The 21,747-nt window shown below is 34.1% G+C and overlaps 1 protein-coding gene across 1 annotated transcript; it reads left to right on the top strand.

Moving 5' to 3' along the window:
• Nucleotides 1-1,985: 1,985 nt before the first annotated feature.
• On the top strand, nt 1,986-20,892 carry lin28b (lin-28 homolog B (C. elegans)). Its single transcript, XM_024290920.2, has 4 exons — nt 1,986-2,266; nt 2,700-2,881; nt 18,615-18,799; nt 20,559-20,892. Exons 1-4 carry the CDS (start codon nt 2,257-2,259, stop codon nt 20,854-20,856), a joined length of 675 nt encoding a protein of 224 aa, XP_024146688.1. The 5' UTR covers nt 1,986-2,256; the 3' UTR covers nt 20,857-20,892.
• Nucleotides 20,893-21,747: the final 855 nt, after the last annotated feature.

Genomic DNA, 21,747 nt, shown 5'->3' with positions numbered 1-21,747 from the left:
GAATTTTAGGAGGAAAAAGGTTAATAATTACATGAAGTTTATGCAACATCGACTATAAGAATTGCATAATGTTTAAACCAGCTTGTTTTCTTTATGTATTGAAGAAAATAAAACTACATCTATGTAATTATTGCATCTTAAAGAGGGAGTGAAAGTAAAAAAATGTGATGTTCTGACGCTAAAGGAGACAGTTTTCAGGTTTGTTTTCCTGGGTTTCCACTCACATTCCAAAGCTGTGAGTTCAGTTCTCCTCTGGTTCCTAGGGATGCTGGGAGGTCACTGGTTGTATGTGAGGAACGTGCGCTTCAAGACAAAAATGCCTGTGCTTTGTGTTACACTCCATTTGGGGGCTAGTTTTATCTTCAGGTGATGTTTTCTTGCTTGTTAGCCATGAAAGATGCTCAATTTGGGGTCTTAAAATGAGTTTTAATGTTTGGTTTGCACTTTTTTTAAGTGAAGATAAGGTTATTTTTGATTCTATATGAACTTAAAATAAAGGAATTATTGCTATTTTTGGAACATAAAGTTGCATAATCTGTCTTTTGACTAGATTATAATCTAAAAACAATCATTTTGAGGTTTAAATCTGACTTGGAGTTTGTCTAAAAATGAGGAAAAAAATATTTTAATGCTTGGTTTGCACTTTTTAAGGTTATTTTTGTTTCTATATGCTTATAAAATAAAAGAAATTATGCTATTTTTGGAACAAAAAGTTGTTTAATCCGTCTTTGAATAAGATTATAATCTAAAAAAAATATCTGTACATTTTAAAATGTTCATTTTGGGTTTGAATCCGAACAAAAAAAGAGAAAAAAATTGATTTTAATGTTTGGTTTGCACTTTTTTGACAGAGATAAGGTTGTTTTGGATTCTACATCCACATAAAATAAAAGAAATAAAGCAATTTTTGGAACATGACGTTGTATAATCCGTTTTTTAATTCAATTATAATCTGAAAACAATACATATATTCTAAAATAGTAATTTTGTGGTTTGAATTCAACTTGGAGATCATCTAAAAATGAGGAAAAATTAAATTTTAATGTTTAATTTGCACTTTTTTGATGAAGATAAGGTTATTTCTGACTCTATATCCACATCAAATAAAGGAAATAATCCCATTTTGGAACCTAAAGTTGTTTTTTATGTAGATTATAATCTGAAAACATTCTGTATATTTTAAGATTCTCCTGTTAGGGTTTAAATCTGACTTGTAGGACGTCTAAAAATGAGGAAAAAATTGTTTGGTTTGCACTTTTTAATAGAGATAACATTATTTTTTTATTCTATATGCACATAAATTAAAATAAAAACGTTTTATAATCCATTTTTTATTGGATTATAATCTGAAAACTCTGTATATTATAAAAACTCATTTTGGGGTTTGAATCTGATTTGGTGAACTAAAAAACTTTGAATATTTGAATTTAAATGTTGGGTTTGCTCTTTTTTATATAAATATTAGGTTATTTGTGATTCTGTTTGCAGATAAAATAAAATAAATCTTATTTTTGGAACATAAATTAGATTATAATCTGAAAACATTCTGAACATTTTAAAGTTTTGTTACTTTTTGGTGAAGGATCATCAACTTTTGCCCAATACTGCATTCATTTTGTGCACATTTTTGCATTTTTTCCCCATTTTTCCAACTAAAAACCTCATAAATTGATTTCAAATCTGCGCTTTTGTCGTTTTTTATCATTCTAATGTCTTGATTCATTAGCTGCATGTTTTTCCTGTTTCACTTTATTAACCCGCAGGACTCGTTAATGCGTAATTTAATCCCATCTAATCATCAAATCTAATCTCAGCGCGTAATGGCTTCACGGCAGCAGATGCGAACTCCCATCATCCTGGTGATCGTCCTCCTCCCTGATCTGTGGCGGATGTCGAGTCTCTTTGCAGGAGCAGAAATTAGCAGCAAAAGCAAAGAAAAGAAAAGCATGTAATTGACAAAGTCACGTGTTCCCACTACGAGAACGGGCACAGCCAGGACGAGAGCGAATGGGAGCGAAGGAGGAGGAGGAGGAGGGGGGGCACGGAGGTGGTGTGAGTGAGGAAGGGCTTTGAAGGAAAAGAGAGAAAGACATGAGCAAAATACCAAAAGGCAGCAAGCACGCCGTGCCGTACCATGCGAGCGAATTTGGGGACCGATAGGATCGAGGATGTCGGCTTGATGGTGCCTGGCGCAGCCCGCTTCCGCAGAGAACGCTTCTCTATCGCAACTTGGGCGCAGAGGGTCCGCGGGGAAACATGGCCGAAGGTTATTCTCATTTATTTTTCCATGTTTTATCCTGAATTTGGGAGGAAATGGAGCAAAGTTGTTGGTTTTGGGGGGTTTAAAAGGAGGGTGGAAGAGCCTCTCCAACCCCCTCCTCCTCCTCCTCCTCGAGCTGCGTAAAGACACGCGCATTGTTCCGAGCGTGCTGTGGTGAAGCCCGGGGGAACCACGCGTACACCTGCCCGCACAGCCGCCGCTCCAGCCTGGAGATGCGGCAGGAAAACTCCGCGCGCGCGCGACCTTATCCAACTTTTTACGCACGGGGGGTCACGCCACCACGCGGGTCCTTTTTACGTAAAATGTTCTGAAGGTGGAGGGGATTCCCCCCTCCTCTTCCTCCTCCTCCTCCTCCTCCCTCCTCCAGATCAGAGCCCGGTTCGGGTCGGTTGTTCTAACGTTCCGCTTCCTCCTCCAGGAGGGCCGGGGAGAGGTGGAGGAGAGGAGCCCGCCGAGCAGGAGGACAGGACCAGAGCCCAGGTTCTGTCCGGGTCCGGGTTCTGCAAGTGGTTCAACGTCCGGATGGGCTTTGGATTTATCTCAATGACCCACAGTGAGGGGGGGCCCGTGGAGCCTCCAATGGATGTTTTCGTCCACCAAGTAAGTTCAGACCTCCTTCGAGAGTTTGTGGATCGGTCCGTTTGGTGACTTGGATGTTTTGTGTTGCCCAACAAGTTGCTGTAATCCAATAGTTAAAAAAAGAGTTTCCTCTTGGGGGCACGTGCATCAGCCCCCCTCCTCTCTGCTCCGAGTTACAGCTTGAACATGTTCCTCACATAGAAGCCATTTCTGATGCCATGAAGAGTCACTTCTTTGGCAGATGTGCTGGAAATGAAAAGTCATGTTAGCAATAAAAACGATGGAAATGGTGATTTTTGACTTAAATTGTGTTTAGGACCAGTTTTAATTAAAGTAAACGATGAAATGTGGCTTTTTAATGTTGGAAAAACTTTTAAAAAATGCAGAAATTAGATTTATTTAAGATAAAGTCAACCGATTGTGTGTTTATTTATTTGTGTGATCCTGAAACTGAATTGGAAACAGAAAAAGTTGATTTTTTTTGGTAATTTGATAATCGAATGATGAAAATAAATAATTTTTTGAATGTATGATTTTCACATATATAAGAATATATATATATATTTTCCACCAAAATTCTCTATAAATATAAACACATTCATTATATCTCATAATTGCTTCTTCTATTTGACCCTATTTATTAAAATTTGGCTTTTTAATGTATAAAAAAAACTAAAAAATGTATTTTAAAAATTGCAGAAATGAGATTTCTTTAACTGATTTTATATATTTTTATTTGTGTGATCCTGAAACTAAATGAAAAACAAAACAAAAAAATGTTTTTTTTTGTAATTTCATGATTAAATGACAAAAAAAATGTAATTTATGGTTTGATTTACACATATTAAAGAATATATCCTCTTTTTCCCACCAAAAATCTCTTTAAATATAAATATATTCATTATATCTCATAATTGCTTCTTCTATTTTACCCTATTGATTGAAATTCTGCTTAACTAGAAAACTACAAAATTGATGTTTTCAATAAAAAAATGCATAAATTAGATTTCTTTAAGATAACTGATAATACATTTATTTGTGTGATCCTTAAACTGAGTCAGAAACAAAACAAGTTTGTGTTTTTTGTTAATTTGATTATCTAAGGAAATAAATACAGAAAATACGTAATTTTTTGAGTGTATAATTTACACATATTGAAGAATTTATCCTTTTTTCCCAACAAAATTCTCTAAAAATATAAACATATTCATTGTATCTCATAATTTGTTTGTTCTATTTTACCCTATAAATTGTTATTAATGCAACATTTTAATTAACCAATAAGGATTTTTGTTATTTCTCTGTAATTTAGATTTGTAGAAAAAATATAATTATATAATCAAATGAACTGAGAAGCTGAAAAGATGCAAAAACCTTGAGACATTTAATCAACTTAATACCTGCAGGCAGATGGTCAGTGATAACATCATCACTTGGATTTATGAGAACCTTTATTATATTTTTTTAAAAAGAAAATTCATTTAATGAAACTATCTTTGAAGAATTCAGAATATTTTTGTGTGATTGAGCAGAGAAGAGAATTAGAGAAGAGTAAAACTGAACATTTATGTCATTTATTTAAACATATAATTAGTTTTATATGTGATTTATTTGATCATTTTCTTTAAATCTACTGTGAAAATCAGAAAATTGTGATGAAAAGTACATTTATTTAAAGAATTAGATGGTTTTTGTTGCAGGTTTTGGTCACTATTAGTTTGTTCATGTCAATAGTTACTGTTGTAGCATCGTCACATTTTCACTTTGCTGTTATTTTGTGATTCATTCGACTTCTAAGAAGCTTATTTTTTCAATATGAGGCAGAAATTCAAAATATTTGTTTTAACTTTTGCCCTTAAAAATCCAAAACCTTAAAATCTAGCAGAAAATGCACCTTAAGTTCATGATTTTTAAAGAAAAACTTAAAATTTCATATTTTCTTAGATAATAAAGCAATTTAAAAGTATTTAAAAAAACAGCTATTAAATTTCAAAGTAGATTTATTACAAATAAGTCAGGATTTGACTCAAATTATTGATTTTTTTATTTCAAATTTTTGCTCTGAAACCATTTTAGTTAAACTAGTTTTTATTCAAAGCTAATTAGATTGATTAAATCACGAATTCCTACACTAATAAGACTTTTTGTGGCTTAAAAACTGTTAAAAAATGGCATTGAAAAGGGAAAAAATATGTTTGTTTTTAAGAAAATGGATTTAATAAAATGTATTCCAATGAAATGTTTTAGTTAATGAACACAAACTATTAAAAACAACCTTGAATGCTTCATTAAACTAAAATATATATATATATTTAATTATTAAAAAAACATTGTTAAATAATTAGTATTTTTCTGTGCACTTTTCTGCTTCACATTTATCTAAAAAATGCATTTTTCTGAGCGTTTTTGAACAAATCACCTGTTTCCACTGCTGCGGTTCCATCTCCGCTGTTGTGTTTACACGGATACAGCTGTCACGCTCCACAAAGGGAAGAGGACACGCATTTATAAGCAAATCATCATCCTCAATGCAAAGCAGCTCATTTCTCTTGCATGGATTCACATTCACCCTCATTAAGGAAGCCGCTCATTTTCTTTGGCTGCTCCTCCTCCTCCTCCTCTTCCTCTTCCTCCGCTTCTGCCTGCACCCCCTAAGCTATTTAGATGGTATTTCTAGGTGAATTAAATTGAATTAAAATATGGGATTTTGATGATAATTAAAAAAAAAAATAAAATATTTTTGGATCGTAGATGGACAGCAGTAAATAAATGAGAGAAATGGGTAAGAAGGAGGAGGAGGAGGAGTTTCCTTGGGAAAAGGGGGGTAAAAAGAGGGAAAAATACATGTGGGTGAGGGGTGGTCGGAGGAAAAACATAAGTGAGAGATGGGAAAAGGCGAGTGAATGGAGGAGGTGTGAGGGTCCCGACCACGAGGCCTCCTCCTCCTCCAGGAGATTAACTGATGCTTCTTCTTCATTTCTCCACCTGGACGGAGAGTGTTCGGCATCAACTTGTTGTATGATGCTCCCGAGTGTTGGCGCTCAAGATGTGGGTTTGTGTTGTGAGGTTAAAGTGGGCCCCTAGTGAGATTAACCTCTGGTCCGTGTCACCGTTTGGCATGCAAGCCCCACCCAACGATAGCCAGTATCCAGCTTTGTGTGTCCACGCCGCTCCGCACACACCAGCGCCGACCCCTCTCCTCTGTATGTCCGAGGAGGGGGAGAAAACGAAGAAGAAAGACTAGTCATGTGACTGCCTTTTGAGGAGCTGGCCACATACAGCGGAGATGATAATTGGTAATTGGAATGGAGGCAGAGCAGAAAGCAGGGCAGGGCTACAAACAGTTCATTTAAAACACAAAGAGAGCAGCTGGTCATGTGGGGGAAAAGGTAATATTTAGATGGTTTAAATCCATTTTTGAGCAAAAAATGTTTGTAAAATTTAGTGATAATACATTTAATTATGTCTCCAACATCTAATTTTAAGTGATCAAATAAAATGTTACTTTACATAATATTGTGCTTCTGTCCTTCATTAGTTTCTAGCATTAAAAGCTATATTAAACCAAATGAGGTCGGTATCTGAAGGAAAGGAACTATTTTTCACAAAAGATAAAGTTTTACTGACTCAAATATAACTAGAAAAGTTGCATTACCTGTGATAATGTGGGTGTGAATGCTTTCTGCTGAAAGTCTTCGCATTAAATGTTGAAGGAATTTGCTGAAAATGCTAATGCTATTTGAAAAATGTTTAATTTGTTAAAAGACGGGAAATTTTGCGAAAGAAGTGTTGAAGTTGACCTAAATTTCTGAAAAATGTGTTGCAACATTGCTTAAAAATCTCTAATGCATGTCAATTTTGCGAAAATATTTAGTGTGTTGCTTAAATATGAGCTAAGCTCCAAATTAGCCAGAAAAGCTAGCTTGTTGCTTAAATATTAGCTTAACTCCAAAATCGCTGAAAATTTGTCAGTAAACTAAATTACCCCAAAACGTTAGCCTGTTAGTAAAAAAGAAGCTAAACTCTAAATTAGTATATAAAAACCTCAGTAGAGGCCAAATTAGCCAAAAAAATTAACATGTTGCTAAAATATTAGCTAAACTCTAAATTAGCCTAAAAAACCCAGTAGTTAACAAATTAGCCAAAAATATTAGCATGTTGCTAAAAAAGAAGCTAAACTCTAAAGTAGCCTAAACACTCCCAATAGTTTAAAAATAAGCCAAAAAAAATTAACATGTTGCTAAAATATTAGCTAAACTCTAACTTAGCCTAAAAAACCCAGTGGTTAACAAATTAGCCAAAAACGTTAGCCTGTTGCTAAAAAAGAAGCTAAACTCTAGAGTAGCCCATAAAACCTCAGTAGAGAAACATTTAGCCAAAAAGGTTAGCATGTTGCTAAAATACAAGTTAAACAATACTTTAGCCTTAAAAAACCTCAGTAGTTTAAAAATAAGCCAAAAAGGTTATCATGTTTCTAAAACATTAGCTAAACTCAAAATTAGCCTATAAAAACCTCAGTAGAGGCCAAATTAGCCAAAAATGTTAGCATGTTGCTAAAATATTAGCTAAACTCTAAATTAGCCTAAAAAAACCCAGTAGTTAAAAAATTAGCAAAAAATATTAGAATGTTGCTAAAAAAGAAGCTAAACTCTAAAGTAGCTTAAACACTCCCAATAGTTTAAAAATAAACCAAAAAATTAACATGTTGCTAAAATATTAGCTAAACTTAAATTTAGCCCATAAAAACCCCAGTAGAGGTCAAATTAGCCAAAAATGTTAGCATGTTGCTAAAATATTAGCTAAACTCTAGATTAGCCTAAAAAACCCAGTAGTTAACAAATTAGCCAAAAATGTTAGCATGTTGCTAAAAAAGAAGCTAAACTCTAAAGTAGCCTATAAAACCTCAGTAGAGGCCAAATTAGCCAAAAATGTTAGCATGTTGCTAAAATATCAGCCTAAAAAACCCAGTAGTTAACAAATTAGAAAAAAATGTTAGCATGTTGCTAAAAAAGAAGCTAAAGTCTAAAGTAGCCTATAAAATCTCAGTAGAGGCCAAATTAGCCATAAAGGTTAGCATGTTGCTAAAATACAAGTTAAACTCTAAATTAGCCTTAACAAACCCCCAGTAGTTTTAAAAAAAAGCCAAATAAGTTAACATGTAGCTAAAATATTAGCTAAACTCTAAATTAGCCTATAAAAACCTCAGTAGTTAACAAATTAGCCAAAAACGTTAGCATGTTGCTAAAATAGAAGCTAAACTCTGAATTAGCCTATAAAAACAAAGTAGTTAACAAATTAGCCAAAAACGTTAGCATTTTGCTAAAAAAGAAGCTAATCTCTGAATTAGCCTATAAAAACAAAGTAGTTAACAAATTAGCCAAAAACGTTAGCATGTTGCTAAAAAAGAAGCTAAACTCTGAATTAGCTTATAAAAACCTCAGTAGAGGCCAAATCAGCCAAAAAATGTTAGCATGCTGCTAAAATATTAGCTAAACTCTAAACTATCTATTTAAAATTTTGAAATTTGAAGACTTTTTCATTCAAATTTTATGGGGCACATTTTGCTAAATATTTCAAAAACTATACACTTTATGAAAACCAAAAATACAAGCAGTAATGTCTTGAAAAAGTTGAACGTTTTGATATCAAGATTATTGAAACAGCTGAAAGTGTGATTACTTTTTTATGTACAGAAAGGAGCTGGAGAAAGTGGAAAAAAAATGCTTGTTTTTAAAGCACCACAATTATGAATATTTTTTTAATAACTCAAAAGAGAGTTAATTAATTAAAAATAAGCTTTAAAAGAAAAAAGTGTCAGGAATTCAAAATATGGAGGAAATTACAGAAGTCTTTGAATATGCAAGTAATAGAAAAAGTCAAGGTTTATTCAGAAAAAGGTGACATAAATTGAAAAAAAGAAAGGTGAATGATCCTTTTAGATCAAAGAATCTCCTCATAATCGAGGATAAAAATGGCGGGCGTCTGTTTTGAATGATGGCTGCGGTGGTGGCTTTTATCACCGCTCACCTCGGTGAGGTTCATTTCCCCTCCCATGCTGATAAACGTACCAAGATGATCTAGTGCTTCCTCTACCAGATCAAATATTTGCCCCAGTCAGAATCGGGTGGGGGGTGTTGGAAGTTGTTAATTTGAGGCCGAGGGAAACATGGAGGCTTTTAAGTGTTTGATGGGGGGCTGGGCCGGGTTCAAGGGTCAGGGCTGCTAATGACAGCGTGTTGAGGACGGCTCGGGTGCCGTGAGAGCGCCGCTTTAATGGTTTTTCCCCCCGTCCTGGGTTAGGGTTTTTGGAGCCGCATCCGTCTGTTCAGATGTAGCATTTCCTGTTTATAAAAAGCTCCTTAATGGCCCCGGAGAACACGGTGACCGCAGTCGCTGCTGCTCTCACCTCCACAAAGGTGAGATGGGAGGAAAATTGGGCCGCCTCTGATTTAAAGCGCGCCATAATTAGCCATTCAATAGCTGGTGGTCGCCACTTAGAGTGGAGGATGGTGGGTCTCCATCCCCTCACATTACAGTTTCCTGTATTGATTGCTGGGCCTGGTGATGACGAGGGCCGCCTGATGAAAAGGAGGGCTATTTCTATCCAGGATGTCAGAGTCCATATTGATTCCTTCCTACACACACACAAAGTCACACATGTAGAAATGTAGAGATTTATTCCTGAAGAGACGATTTTCCGGGGGGTGCTGGGATCAGTTTCTCCGTTTTTTTCTTATGACTGCAGTAGCAGTTTGGAGTCCAAGAATGCTGCTGTGGACTTCCAGTAAGCTGGAGTGTTTACACGGCGGAGTCCAGGAGCTAACCCCAGATTGTCAGATTTACGGGATGGAGCTTTTCTTTGTATATATCAAAATATAAAATCGTCGATTAGTCTAGTCAGATTGTAGTAAAGTTCAAAGTTATAACGACATTATGCTAGCTTTTTAGAATATTTTGGCATTTATAAGTTTTTTCAGGCTAATTTGGAGTTTTGCTAATATTTCAGCTAAATGCTAGCTGTTTTGGCTAACTTAGGCTTTTTTAAAGTTTTTTCGGCTGTTTTGGAATTTAGCTAACATTTCAGCTACATGACAGTTGTTTTGGCTAATTTAGGATTTTTTTCCACTTATTGTAGGCAAATTGGGAGTTTAGATAATATTTCAGCTGTGTGCCAGCTATTTTGGCTAATTAAGGCTTTTTTGTTTTTTTATGCTATATTGGTGTTTAGCTAAGATTTCTGCTACATGCTAGCTGTTTTTTTTTTGCTAACGTAAGCTTTTTAAAAAAAAGTTCTTTAGGCTGTTTTGGAATTTTCCTAATATTTCAGCTAGATACTAGCTGTTTTGGCTAATTTAGGATTGTTTCCCGTTTTTTCTTTAGGGTAATTAGGAGTTTAGCTAAGATTTCATCTACATGCTAGCAGTTTTGGCTAGCTTCTTTTAAAGTTTTTTAGGCTGTTTTGGAATTTAGCTTATATTTCAGCTGCGTACTAGCTATTTTGGCTAATTTAGGCTTTTTTGTTTTTTAATGCTATATTGGTGTTTAGCTAAGATTTCTGCTAGCTAGCTGTTTTTTTTTGCTAACGTAAGCTTTTTTAAAAAGAAAGTTTAGGCTGTTTTGGCTAATTTTGTTTTTTTTTTCCAGTTTTTATAGGCTAATGTGGACTTTAGCTAATATTTCAGCTGCGTGCTAGCTATTTTGGCTTTTTTTTTATCCTTTTTTGGTGTTTAGCTAAGATTTCTGCTACATGCTAGCTCTTTTTTGCTAACATAAGCTTTTGAAAAAAAGTTTTTAAGGCTGTTTTGGACTTTTCCTAATATTTCAGCTACATGCTAGTTGTTTTGGTTAATTTAGGATTTTTTAATTTTTTTAGTTTAATTAGGAGATTAGCTAAGATTTCATCTACATGCTAGCCGTTTTGGCTAGCTTTTTTTTTGTTTTTTAGGCTGTTTTGGAATTTAGCTTATATTTCAGCTGCGTGCTAGCTATTTTGGCTAATTTAGGCTTTTTTTTGTTTTGTTTTTTTATGCTATTTTGGTGTTTAGCTAATATTTCAGATACATGGTAGCTGTTTTCGCTAGCCTTGGTTTTTTTAGGCTAATTTGGCATTTAATTCATATTTTAGCTGGCAATCAGCTTCAGTGTTTTCAGCTATCAATTCCAGCATCGTCAGCGGTCAAATTCAGATTAAAGCATTCACACTAGCATAATGCTAGTGTGGATATATCTTGTTTTTAGTTAGCTTTAAGCTAATGATGGATACGACGTGTGCTTTACATCCACTTTACATATTACCTGATAATAAATAAAATAATAAAATAATGGGTAGTTGACTATTAAAATAATTGTTTGTGGCAGCACTAGGCGATAAATCTCCTCCACAATGTAAAAACATGCAGCCGTCCTAGAAATAAACAATTTTTCATTAAATTAGCCAAAAATCTTCTAATGAACCAAGATTTTTACTAAGGAAAAAACTTTCCTTATAAAATACAGCAACTTATCTTAAGATTTTGTTTTTGTAGCACAGCTGTTTCCTTTCCTAGCTTTTTTTTTTTTATTATTATTATTGTGGCGTAAACCGAATCAGGTCAACCCGCCAAGTCACCTGAGAGGAGAGGACTCTGGTTACCGGTTCAGATCCTTTTACTGGATTTCTGTGTCATCTTTGCTCCGTCACAAAGTCACGCTGCCAAAACACAAAGTATTCCTGTTCAGTTTCTAGTTTCTTATAAAAACAGATATGACCAAATAACTTAATGATAATATTAGATTTTGAATCTGTCATTTTGTCTCGAAAACATACAATTTTAAGTGATCTAGGAAATAAAATTTGACTTTGAATAATATTTTTCTACTAAAGTTTTATTTATGAATGATGTAGCAAGAAACCGACTTGATTTATCAAAGTCTGACTTATAGCACACTACAAATGCATCTATACACATTTATCTGAAAAATATTGTTGTACTTTAAGCAGTAAAGAAAATTGGACTGTTGTAGTGCATAAAATAAAATATATCTGGGCAGAAAGTGTATAAATGTCTGTTTTTTAAAGGATCTAAAGCTCTTTTTTTTAGGAAAAATAATTATATTTCTAATGTTGCTTATAGCTCCAGCTAAAACACAAAGTATTTCTTCTCAGTTTCGTATAAAAATGCATTTGACAGCACTAATTTCCAGTAACGATGATAATAGAGTTTGAATCTCTTGTTGAGTCATTTGATCTCGTAAGTCTCTAATTTTAAGTGATCTCGCGAATAAAATTTTACATACGATTTTCATACAAGAGTTTAATGGTGTTGCAAGAAACCGACTTAATTGATTTAGAAAAACTTGACTTATACCGAACTACAAATGCATTTCTATACATTTATGATATGTTTTTCTTAAAACTTTTGTGGTACTTTAAGAAATAAAGAAAATTGGACTGTTACAGTACTTGAAATTGTATATATTTGGCCAGAAAGTGTATAAATATGTTTTTTTTTAAGGATCTAGAACTATTTTTAGCTAAAAATAAATATATTTCTAATTACGAGAGCAATAAACTTAAATAACTTAATTTCAAGATTAAATTTTGCCTGAAAAGGAAACTTTTTATCCTAAGAAATCTTACCAAGACGAATTCTACTAGTTCCATTTGCAGATTTGTCAACTACACGGCCAAAACACAAAATATCAACAAGTATTTTTGAATATTTTCTAGTTTAAATATCCGTTTACACCTGATGTAAGACAAAACTTGCTGACTAGTAACTTCTGAGATATAAAGGCTTTTTTGAAGACGATTCTCGAGTCATTTGATCTCGGAAACATCAAATTTTAAGTCATCTCGCAAATAAAATGATCTTTGTAGGATATTTTTCTGCAGAAGTTTTATTTGTGAATGGTGTAGCAACAAAACCAACTTGATTGATTTAGGAAATTTGACTTATACCAAACTACAAATGCATTTATACACATTTGTTTTCTCAAAACTGTTTGTTGTATTTTAACAAATAAAGAAAATTGGACTGTTTTGCACTTAAATTAGTATGCAAAAATGTATATTTTTAATGATCTAAAACTGTTTTTTGAATAAAAAAAAAGATTTTTTTTTTCAATTACGAGAGCAATAAACTTAGAAAAGTTAAATTCAAGATTAAATTTTGATTAATTAAGGCCAAATTTTATGCTAAGATGAATTCTATTAGTTTTATTGTTTTTTTTTTCATTTACACTGCAAAAAACACAAAATATCACCAAGTATTTTTGCTAATCACTTTACTACTAACTTTTTGAGGTGCTTATTTTTAGACGATATATCTTGAATATTTTGTAGAGTCATTTTATCTAAAGAAAACATGTTATTTTAAGTACTATCTCTGATAAAATTAGTTATTTTGACTCATAATTTACATGTAATTTTGACAATTTCCTCCCACAGTTTGCCTTATTTAAATAAATTTGTCTAAAAATAAAGGTAGTTGGATTTTAATAGTGCTTTAAATTGGATATTTTATGTGAAAAAGTGCATAGAATCTTTTAACATTACATGCTTATTTTAAGACAATTTTCTAAGCAATTTAACTAAATATGAGTAATTTCTAGATTAAATTTAGCCTTTAAAGACCAGAGCAACACAACTTATTTAAATAAATCTTACCTAAATTCTACTAGATTTTATTAATATTATTTTCACTAATTCGGATTTTTTACTTTACTTTCTTTAAGAAAAAAGAGGCGCTTGTGTTTGTCGTGCATTACTGCAGAGCAAAAAGGCTTTTAGACTGATGCATTGTGGGTATGGAGGCACAACACAAATAAATAAATAAATACAGGAAGGAGGGGGGAAACTAAACTTTAACCCGGAGAGGCGAGATGCTCGTGAACAGAAGACACGAGAGGGAAAGGAAATCCTCGTGGTCATCATCAATATTCAAAATGCATTGTGTTTGGCGGGGGATGGGCGGGAGATTTTGTTTGCTTCCCGCCCATTTCTGCTGCCTCCAGGTCATATTTGACGGTTTAATGATGGTAAAAAATAAAATCAATTGGCATTTTAATTTAATTGACCCAGACGTCGGCGTCTGCTTCTTCCACGTCCGATCAACTTAATGATTGAAGCTGAGGATGTGTTGTCTCTGCAGCGCTCGGAAAGATCCATCCCGGCCGCCACGAGCTCAGCCTTCGACTCACCTCATCATCTCTCCTTCTTAATTCCCACTCTTGCATCCGGGGTGCAAAAATCTTTGCTCTCGCTCATTTTCACTCCCCAATTTTCTTCCATTCCTTTAAGCCAAATCCAATACCTGAAAGTCCAAAATGGAGGATTTCCTCCACGGCGATCGACGGCGGCCTCTGGAACCGCAGGGAGAGACGGAAAACGTAGACCTGTGCAGAAGTAAAATACAACTTAAATACTGTAGAAACAAAAACAAGTAAACATGCAAACAGTTCTTATTGGAGACACTTTGATTTAAAAAAAGGAAAAGTTCTACATTAAATTCATGAATCGCCTTTTCAGTTTGACCGTTCCTTTTTGCTGCTGTTAATAAAGTTTTTTTAAATGTATGAATACATTTTACCTTTTAAAAAAGAACAAAAACTAGTAAACATGCATGGAAACAATTCAAATGTTCATTTTATTTGAGATACTTTTCATGAAATGCATGAATCACCTTTTCAACTTGACCGTTCCCTATTGCTGCTGTTAATAAAGTTTTTTTAAATGTATGAATTGGCTAAAATGAAAATATATTCTAACCTTTAAAATAGAAAAAATAAGCAAACATGAAAACAATTCTCATTGGAGACACTTTGATTAAAAAAAAAAAAAAGAAGTTCTACAATCAATGTATGAATCACCTTTTTAGCTACACCGTTCTTTTTAGCTGCTGTTAATAAAGTTTTTTTAAATCTATAAATTAGCTGAATTAAAAAAAAATATATATATATACCTTTTAAAATAGAGAAAATGAACCAAAAACAAGTAAAACTGCATGGAAACAATTCCAATATTTATTTTATTTACTTAAATTTATAAAAGGAAAAGTTCTACATTTAATTCACAAATCCCCTTCTCAGCTTCACCGTTCCTTTTTGCTGCTGTTAATAAAGTTTTTTTTATGTATGAATACATTTTACCTTTTAAAATAGAACAAAAACAAGTAAACGTGCATGGAAACAATTAAAATATTAATTTTATTTAAATTACTTTTCATGAAATGTATGATTTACCTTTTCAGTTTGACCGTTCCTTTTAGCTGCTGTTAATAAAGTTTTTTTTTAAATACATGAATTATCTGAAATGAAAATATATATTCTTACTTTTTAAAATAGAACAAAACAAGTAAACATGCATGGAAACAATTTAAATATTAATTTAATTTGAGATGCTTTAATTTAAAAAAGGAAATATTCTCCAATAAATTATTGAAACACCTTTAAGTTTGACTCTGTTCCTATTTGCTGCTGCTAATAAAGTTTTTTTTAATTGTATAAATGAACCGAAATGAAAATATATATTTTTTTAGGTTTAAAATCATATGAATTATAAATGATTAATTTAAAATATCATCTTCTATCAAAGATTTTTGAAAATAATCAGTAAATAAAACAGGTTTCCACATTTGTAGTTCAAAAAAATGGAATTAACATTTTTTAAATTTTAAAATATTTATAAAAATTGAAAAAATAGATATGAATCTTGTTGGAAAAGAAAAAAAAATATGCGGCTAAAATAATAATTCATAAAAATGTTAGTAATAAATCTTGTTTGTTATAAAATCGAAAATGTTCATTTTTAATTTATTTATTTACTGTTTAGGGATGACAAATGACTAATTTAGAACTTCACTTTTTATTATTTAATCAAATGTAAAGGGACATTTTAATGTATATATATTTGAGAAGTTTTAAAATTTAATTTTACTTCCTTTTTTCATGTTCATGTTGAATGTGTAAAGAGAAGAGATTGCTGTTCCTAGATATCCTTCAGAGTTCAGCCGGTTGAAAGACTATTCTTAGTTTGTAATTAATCCTCTTCATCACTTCTGCATTGGTACGTTTTCCTCTGCATTCATTCGTGTCTGCCGAGCTCCTATAGGGTTTCTATACCTTCCTGCAACTGCAATTGATTGAGGGAGCAGAAATCTGCTGCTGCCGAGCATTTTTCCCTCCTTCCGTGTTTCGCTCAGATCGTTGCTCCTCCGTCTCCTACACATGTGTCTCCGCAGGAGGTGCTGCCTTTTCAGATCGCCGGGGCGTTATTTAAAGATTTTGATGTAAAGGAGGCTTCGCTCTGCACACTGGCGTGGGCGTGTTTACCTACGCCGATTGGCGAAGGTCACGGATGCAGCGCCTGCCTGCCGGCCATCCGTTCTGCTGCATCGAGAAGACATAAATCACTGTCCTGCGGTTATGGAGCGCCGATCGGGAACCAAATCTTCCATTTTTCTAGGCCTCGATTACCATAATGCTGTGAAGCTTTTTGCACAAACTTGCAACTTCCTACTTTAAAATTCTCCATCAAAAATGAATATTTATTTCAATTGTGAGACGACGACCCCCCCCAGAAGGGTCCAGAAGAATCAATGATGATGCAAAGAAAAAGGAGAGAGCGGCTGCAGCCCTTAAGTGTTTTGTGCCCTACGGAGGGAGTAGGAAGTGGTGTCTCTGCAGGAGTAGATAAAGAGGCAATAGCAAGGACACGCTGTGCGATAAGTCGTGGTGAGCACAAACACGGCCGTTTGCGAAAACCACATCCAGTCAATCAATCTAGTCGAGGGGTGTCGAACTCAATCGCACAGGGGGCCAAAATCCAAAACACGCCTTAAGTCGTCAAACAGGATAAACATTTATTGAACACATTAAACTAAATTGAAAGAAAAACTTAATTTTTTAACATAATTAAGGACTAGATATGTAGCATTACCAACGATAATGCTAGTGTGAATGCTGTAATCTGAATTTGACTTCTGAAGATGATGGTGATGATGGCTGAAGAAGCTGAAATTGATAGCTAAAAATGTTGAAGCTGATAGCCAGCTAAAATATTAGCTAAATGGCTAATTAGCCTAAAAAACTTTAAAAAAGAAAAAAAACTAGGTTCGCCAAAACAGTTAGCATGTAGCTGAAAAAATAGCTAAACTTCAAAATAGGTTAAAAAACTGAAAAAGCCTAAATTAGCCAAAACAGCTAGCGTGTAAATATTAGCCTAACTCCAAAACAGCCTAAAAGAAGACTAAATTAGCTAAAAAAAGTAGCTTGTAACTGAAATATCAGCTAAGCTTCAAAATAGGCTAAAAAACAAAGAAAAAAAATCCTAAATTAGCCAAAAAGCTTGAGTGTTATTATTAGCCTTACTCCAAAACACCAGAGAGAAAAAAGGCTAAATTAGCATAACAGGCTAGGATTTCGCTAAAAAATAGCTAAACTTCAAAATAACCCCCCAAAAAACAAACAAACAAAAATCGTATATTTGCCGAAACAGCTAGCATGTAGCTAAAATGTTTGCTAAACTCCAAAACGGCCTAAAAAAACAAAAAAAGCCTAAATTAGCCCAAACAGCTAGCATGTAGCTGAAAAATTGACTAAACTCCAAAACAGCTTAAAAAAAACTAAAAAGGGCCTAAATTAGCAACAAAAAAAGAAAAAAGGTTAGCTTGTAACTAAAATATCAGCTAAGCTTCAAAATAGGCTAAAAAACAAAACAAAACAATACTAAATTAGCCAAAATAGCTTAAGTGTTAATATTAGCTAAACTCCAAAACACCCGAGAGAAAAAAAGGCTAAATTAGCATAACAGGCTAGGATTTCGCTGAAAAAATAGCTAAACTTCAAAATAACCCCTACATTTGCCAAAACAGCTAGCATGTAGCTAAAATGTTAGCTAAACTCCAAAGCAGCCTAAAAAACAAAAAAAAAGCCTAAATTAGCAAAAAAAAGGTTAGCTTGTAACTGAAATATTAGCTAAACTTCAAAATAAGCAAAGAAACAAATACAAAAAATCCTAAATGAGTCAAAACAGCTACTGTGTAAATATTAGCTAAACTCCAAAAACAGCCTAAAAAACTTTCAAAAAAGCCTAAATTAGCCAAAACTGAAAAAAAAAACAATTTAGCTTCAAAACAGCCTCTAAAACTCTTAGTAGATGCCAAAATAGACCAAAAAGCTTGCATAATGCCAATTTTTAAAACATTAAAACCAAAACTTTTTAACATAATTATGACAAATAAAAAGACAGAAATATTATTCCAGAATAAATCAACTTAAACCTTAAATAACTTTCAATATTTTACTCTCCATAAAAATATATTTTGTCAAAATTATACAAGTTAAAAATAAGTGCAAGATAAAATCATGCCATTAATACCAATAAAATAAAATAATCTGGAGATCCGGCTCCCGGGCCTCGACTTTGACAGGTGATCTAGCGCTTTTATATACTGGAGTCCTCCGCTTCAGCTGTTCATTATAAATGATGTTTCTTCATTTCATTAAGCCCCAAAGTGAATTTAATTGTTATTTGGGTGACGGGTTCACAGATGTGTGTTGACTGCTTAATATTTTATGTCTTAAATTAACTCCAGAGGTTACAGGCGGATGCCTAATTGCTTTTATTTTATTGAACTATAAGCTGCTCAGTTGTCCGACATACAGCAGCTGATGAAACCGGCTTAACTGCAATTTACAGACTTATATGACGAGTAAATAGAATTTTTTTTGTAAATATTGGGCAAAATCTGACTCGTCTTGTTGTTTTCAACAGAGTAAGCTGGTGATGGAGGGTTTCCGCAGCTTGAAGGAAGGGGAGCAGGTGGAGTTCACCTATAAGAAGTCTTCGAAGGGCCTGGAGTCGCTGCGGGTGACGGCCGGCGGAGGACCCTGTGCGGGCAGCGAGCGGAGGCCGAAAGGGAAAGTCCCCCTCCAGAAACGTAAACCAAAGGGAGACCGGTGAGTTGGAATAAAACAATAGGCGCCAAAAATCGCTGCTCGGAATTCTGCTTTGCAGAAAAGGAGGATAATAAACCCATTGAGTCTGCCCATATACATGCCTGTTGCCATGGTTATCGAGCATCCTAATACGAGTAGGGTACTTGGCCAGCTATAGCAATCAACCGTCCGCATTTACATCAAAGGCGGCGTGAGCGCGAGCTGGACCAATGAGCTTGTCAGCCCGTTGGAAATCTTGAAGGTGTTTTGCTCCGATCTTCCAGAAGCGGCCATATGGAGCCGCCTGGAAACACACCTGGCGGTCGAAAGCAAAGACGGCGTTTGAAAGGAAAGGGCTTCGGTAGGAGTGTAACCATCGGCGACAGGTAGAGCTGATTAGCTGCTGCTGGAGAGAGTGCATTAGAGAATTATTTATTTATTTTTTTTGGCTTCATTAGCACGTGTTTGTAAAAAGCAGCTCTGTTGGAGGGATTTTGTAATGATGTGTCAACAAAATCTTCCTAGAAAAAACACAAATCATCTGAGGCGAGGCTCCTCTTCTTCTACACAACTGAATAATTCATCTTATTTGAGATAATGGATCCAGTAATAGGTCAAGTGTCTAACTTCTAACGTGGTATTAGATTCAGAGATGGCTGTGACGTCACCTGGCTTTGTGAGACGAGTTTCACTGCCGCCGGTTATCCTGCAGTGACCCCTGCTGGTACCGTTGTGGTACTACACCCCAATTCATTCATTTAAATTCACTCTAGAACTAAAAAAAAGTCTTAAATAGTGTCACAATCAACTAACTTTTACATTAACCTTTTATTATTTTATATTTAATAATATTTAGGGTTTCAAAATCTTTTAAAATGGTTCAATTTTATGTATTTTCTTGAGTTTTGTTTTGGAATATTTGAAAAGACGTATTTGTAAGTAAATAAAATAAATCCATGTTCAACAAACGATAAAATATTTTTTTTGCTAATATTTATGGAAATACACTACTCTTTAAATATTTTTTCTTATCATATTTAATTTTCTATTTCTTTTCCTCCTTTTTGTAAATTATTTAACTTTTGTTTATCTATTTTTTTTACTTTAAAATTGTTATTATTTTACAAAAATAACATTTTTTTGGTGGATATGATTTTAGATTATTTTTTTATTTATTAAAAATAAAGATAAATTTGTACCCTAATTAATAACAACAATTATTCATATTTAATACATAAAATTCATAAAATAATCAATAAATAGATTAATGAGTGACTAAATTCTGAAGATTAAAAAGCCTAAAATAAAAAGAAAAATTAGTTATTTTAAAGGTTTTTGAAGATAATAATAAACTAAATAATTTTTTATTGTTTTTTAGTAATGCAAATCTATTAAAAAACTTTTAAGAATTCTATATTCCTATAATTATAAAATATTATATTTATTTACATTAAATTATTATATATAAAAAAATATATATTTATAAAAATCATACACAAATTATATAATTTCTCACAATTTCAAAATTTTTCTTTTTGAGAAGTCGTTACAGGAACAACAAAAAAAACCGAATATTTCAGTGAGAGATTTTCAAAATAAAAGTTGATTCATGAAAATATGGAAAATAAAAATAAAAAATGCTTATTTTTACTAAAATGCTGCAATAAAATATTCTTTAAAATGACAATTGTCTTGTTATAAAACAGAAGAAGTGAATCCTGTCTGAAGAGCTCGCCCGTTCTCCGTGGGATAAATATTCCATCTCCTTTGGCTTTCGCAGCTGTTACAACTGTGGAGGTCTGGACCACCATGCCAAGGAGTGTGGGCTGCCCCCCCAGCCAAAGAAATGCCACTACTGCCAGAGCATCACGCACATGATGGCTCAGTGTCCACACAAGGCGCTGGCCCCGCCCGCCTCCGGCCCTCAGGACCCCCACGCGTCTACCTCGGCCTCCGGCCCGGGGGCCAGGCCCTACCTCAGCCTCCCGGAGGAGGAGGAGCGCCCCGGCTCGTCGGGTTCCCTCGAGGAGCCCCACACGCACCGCGGCTCCCGAACGCAGAGGAGGAAGAAGTCCTGAGAAAAGTCCCGAGGTGACTCGCTCCGTACTTCTGACCCCCTCAATCTACCTCAATAAAGGGAGGTCTTTCTTTGATTTTGTCGTTTTCCAACCAGCGCAGCTATGGCAACGATCAGCGGGGTTCAGACGTGTGTGAATGTGTGCAGCTATGGCAACCGCCGCTGGAATAGAGACCGCAGGACGTTTCCGATTCCCGTTTCTGCAGTTCCAGGATGGAACAGCGTTGATGACTTTTTCTTTTTTTTTCCCCCCTCCTCGTTCCCCATTGACTCATGGCGAAAGCCTTTTTCTCTAATGATGTTGCAGATTTAAAGCCACAAGTTTAAATCCATAGGTGCAATCGTTGTGAGAAATGGCGGTTGCATCTTTTCGACGCACATTGTAGCTCATTTTAACGAGGATTAGAGGAGCTTGAGACCCTCCGAGTGATAATCCATACCCATCGGACTGTTAGCTTTGCTTCTAAAGAGCTTTGGGGACACTTAATGAATTCCAAAGGGATCTTTTTTAAAAAACAAAAGCCAGTGAGCTGCAGCCGAAAGATCTGTTATTTTGAAACACTCAATAATACTTCTTGGACAAACTGATTGTCATAGAACTAAAGCAAGTTCATTTTTAATCATAATCTTATATAATCCATCTAGTTAATTATTAATAGTACTTAATATATACGTAAAGTTGGAAAATATGAAAATTTATTACCACTAAGTAATATATCTATAATTAGATATTAGCTCTGACATAAGTGCATAGCCCTGTTCATGTAAAAAACCTTCCTCTATTTAAAGTTTATCGAAAAATCCGATCATTTTAAAAAAAAAATCCCCTTTCTTACATAATACCTCTCTGACTCTTCCTCTGGGAAGTCACATTGTTTGCTCGCCACGTGTT

This window comes from Oryzias melastigma, linkage group LG24 (assembly GCF_002922805.2).
Source record: "Oryzias melastigma strain HK-1 linkage group LG24, ASM292280v2, whole genome shotgun sequence".
Taxonomy (NCBI): Eukaryota; Metazoa; Chordata; class Actinopteri; order Beloniformes; family Adrianichthyidae; genus Oryzias; species Oryzias melastigma.
The sequence above is the reverse complement of the archived record's forward strand: the minus strand, read 5'-3'. Positions and strand labels throughout refer to the sequence as shown.

Bases quoted from the DNA above. Each gene is read 5' to 3' on its own strand.
- lin28b (XM_024290920.2), top strand. The intron at 2,882-18,614 runs GTAAGTTCAGAC...TGTTTTCAACAG, and splicing joins TGGATGTTTTCGTCCACCAA to AGTAAGCTGGTGATGGAGGG. The intron at 18,800-20,558 runs GTGAGTTGGAAT...TGGCTTTCGCAG, and splicing joins CGTAAACCAAAGGGAGACCG to CTGTTACAACTGTGGAGGTC.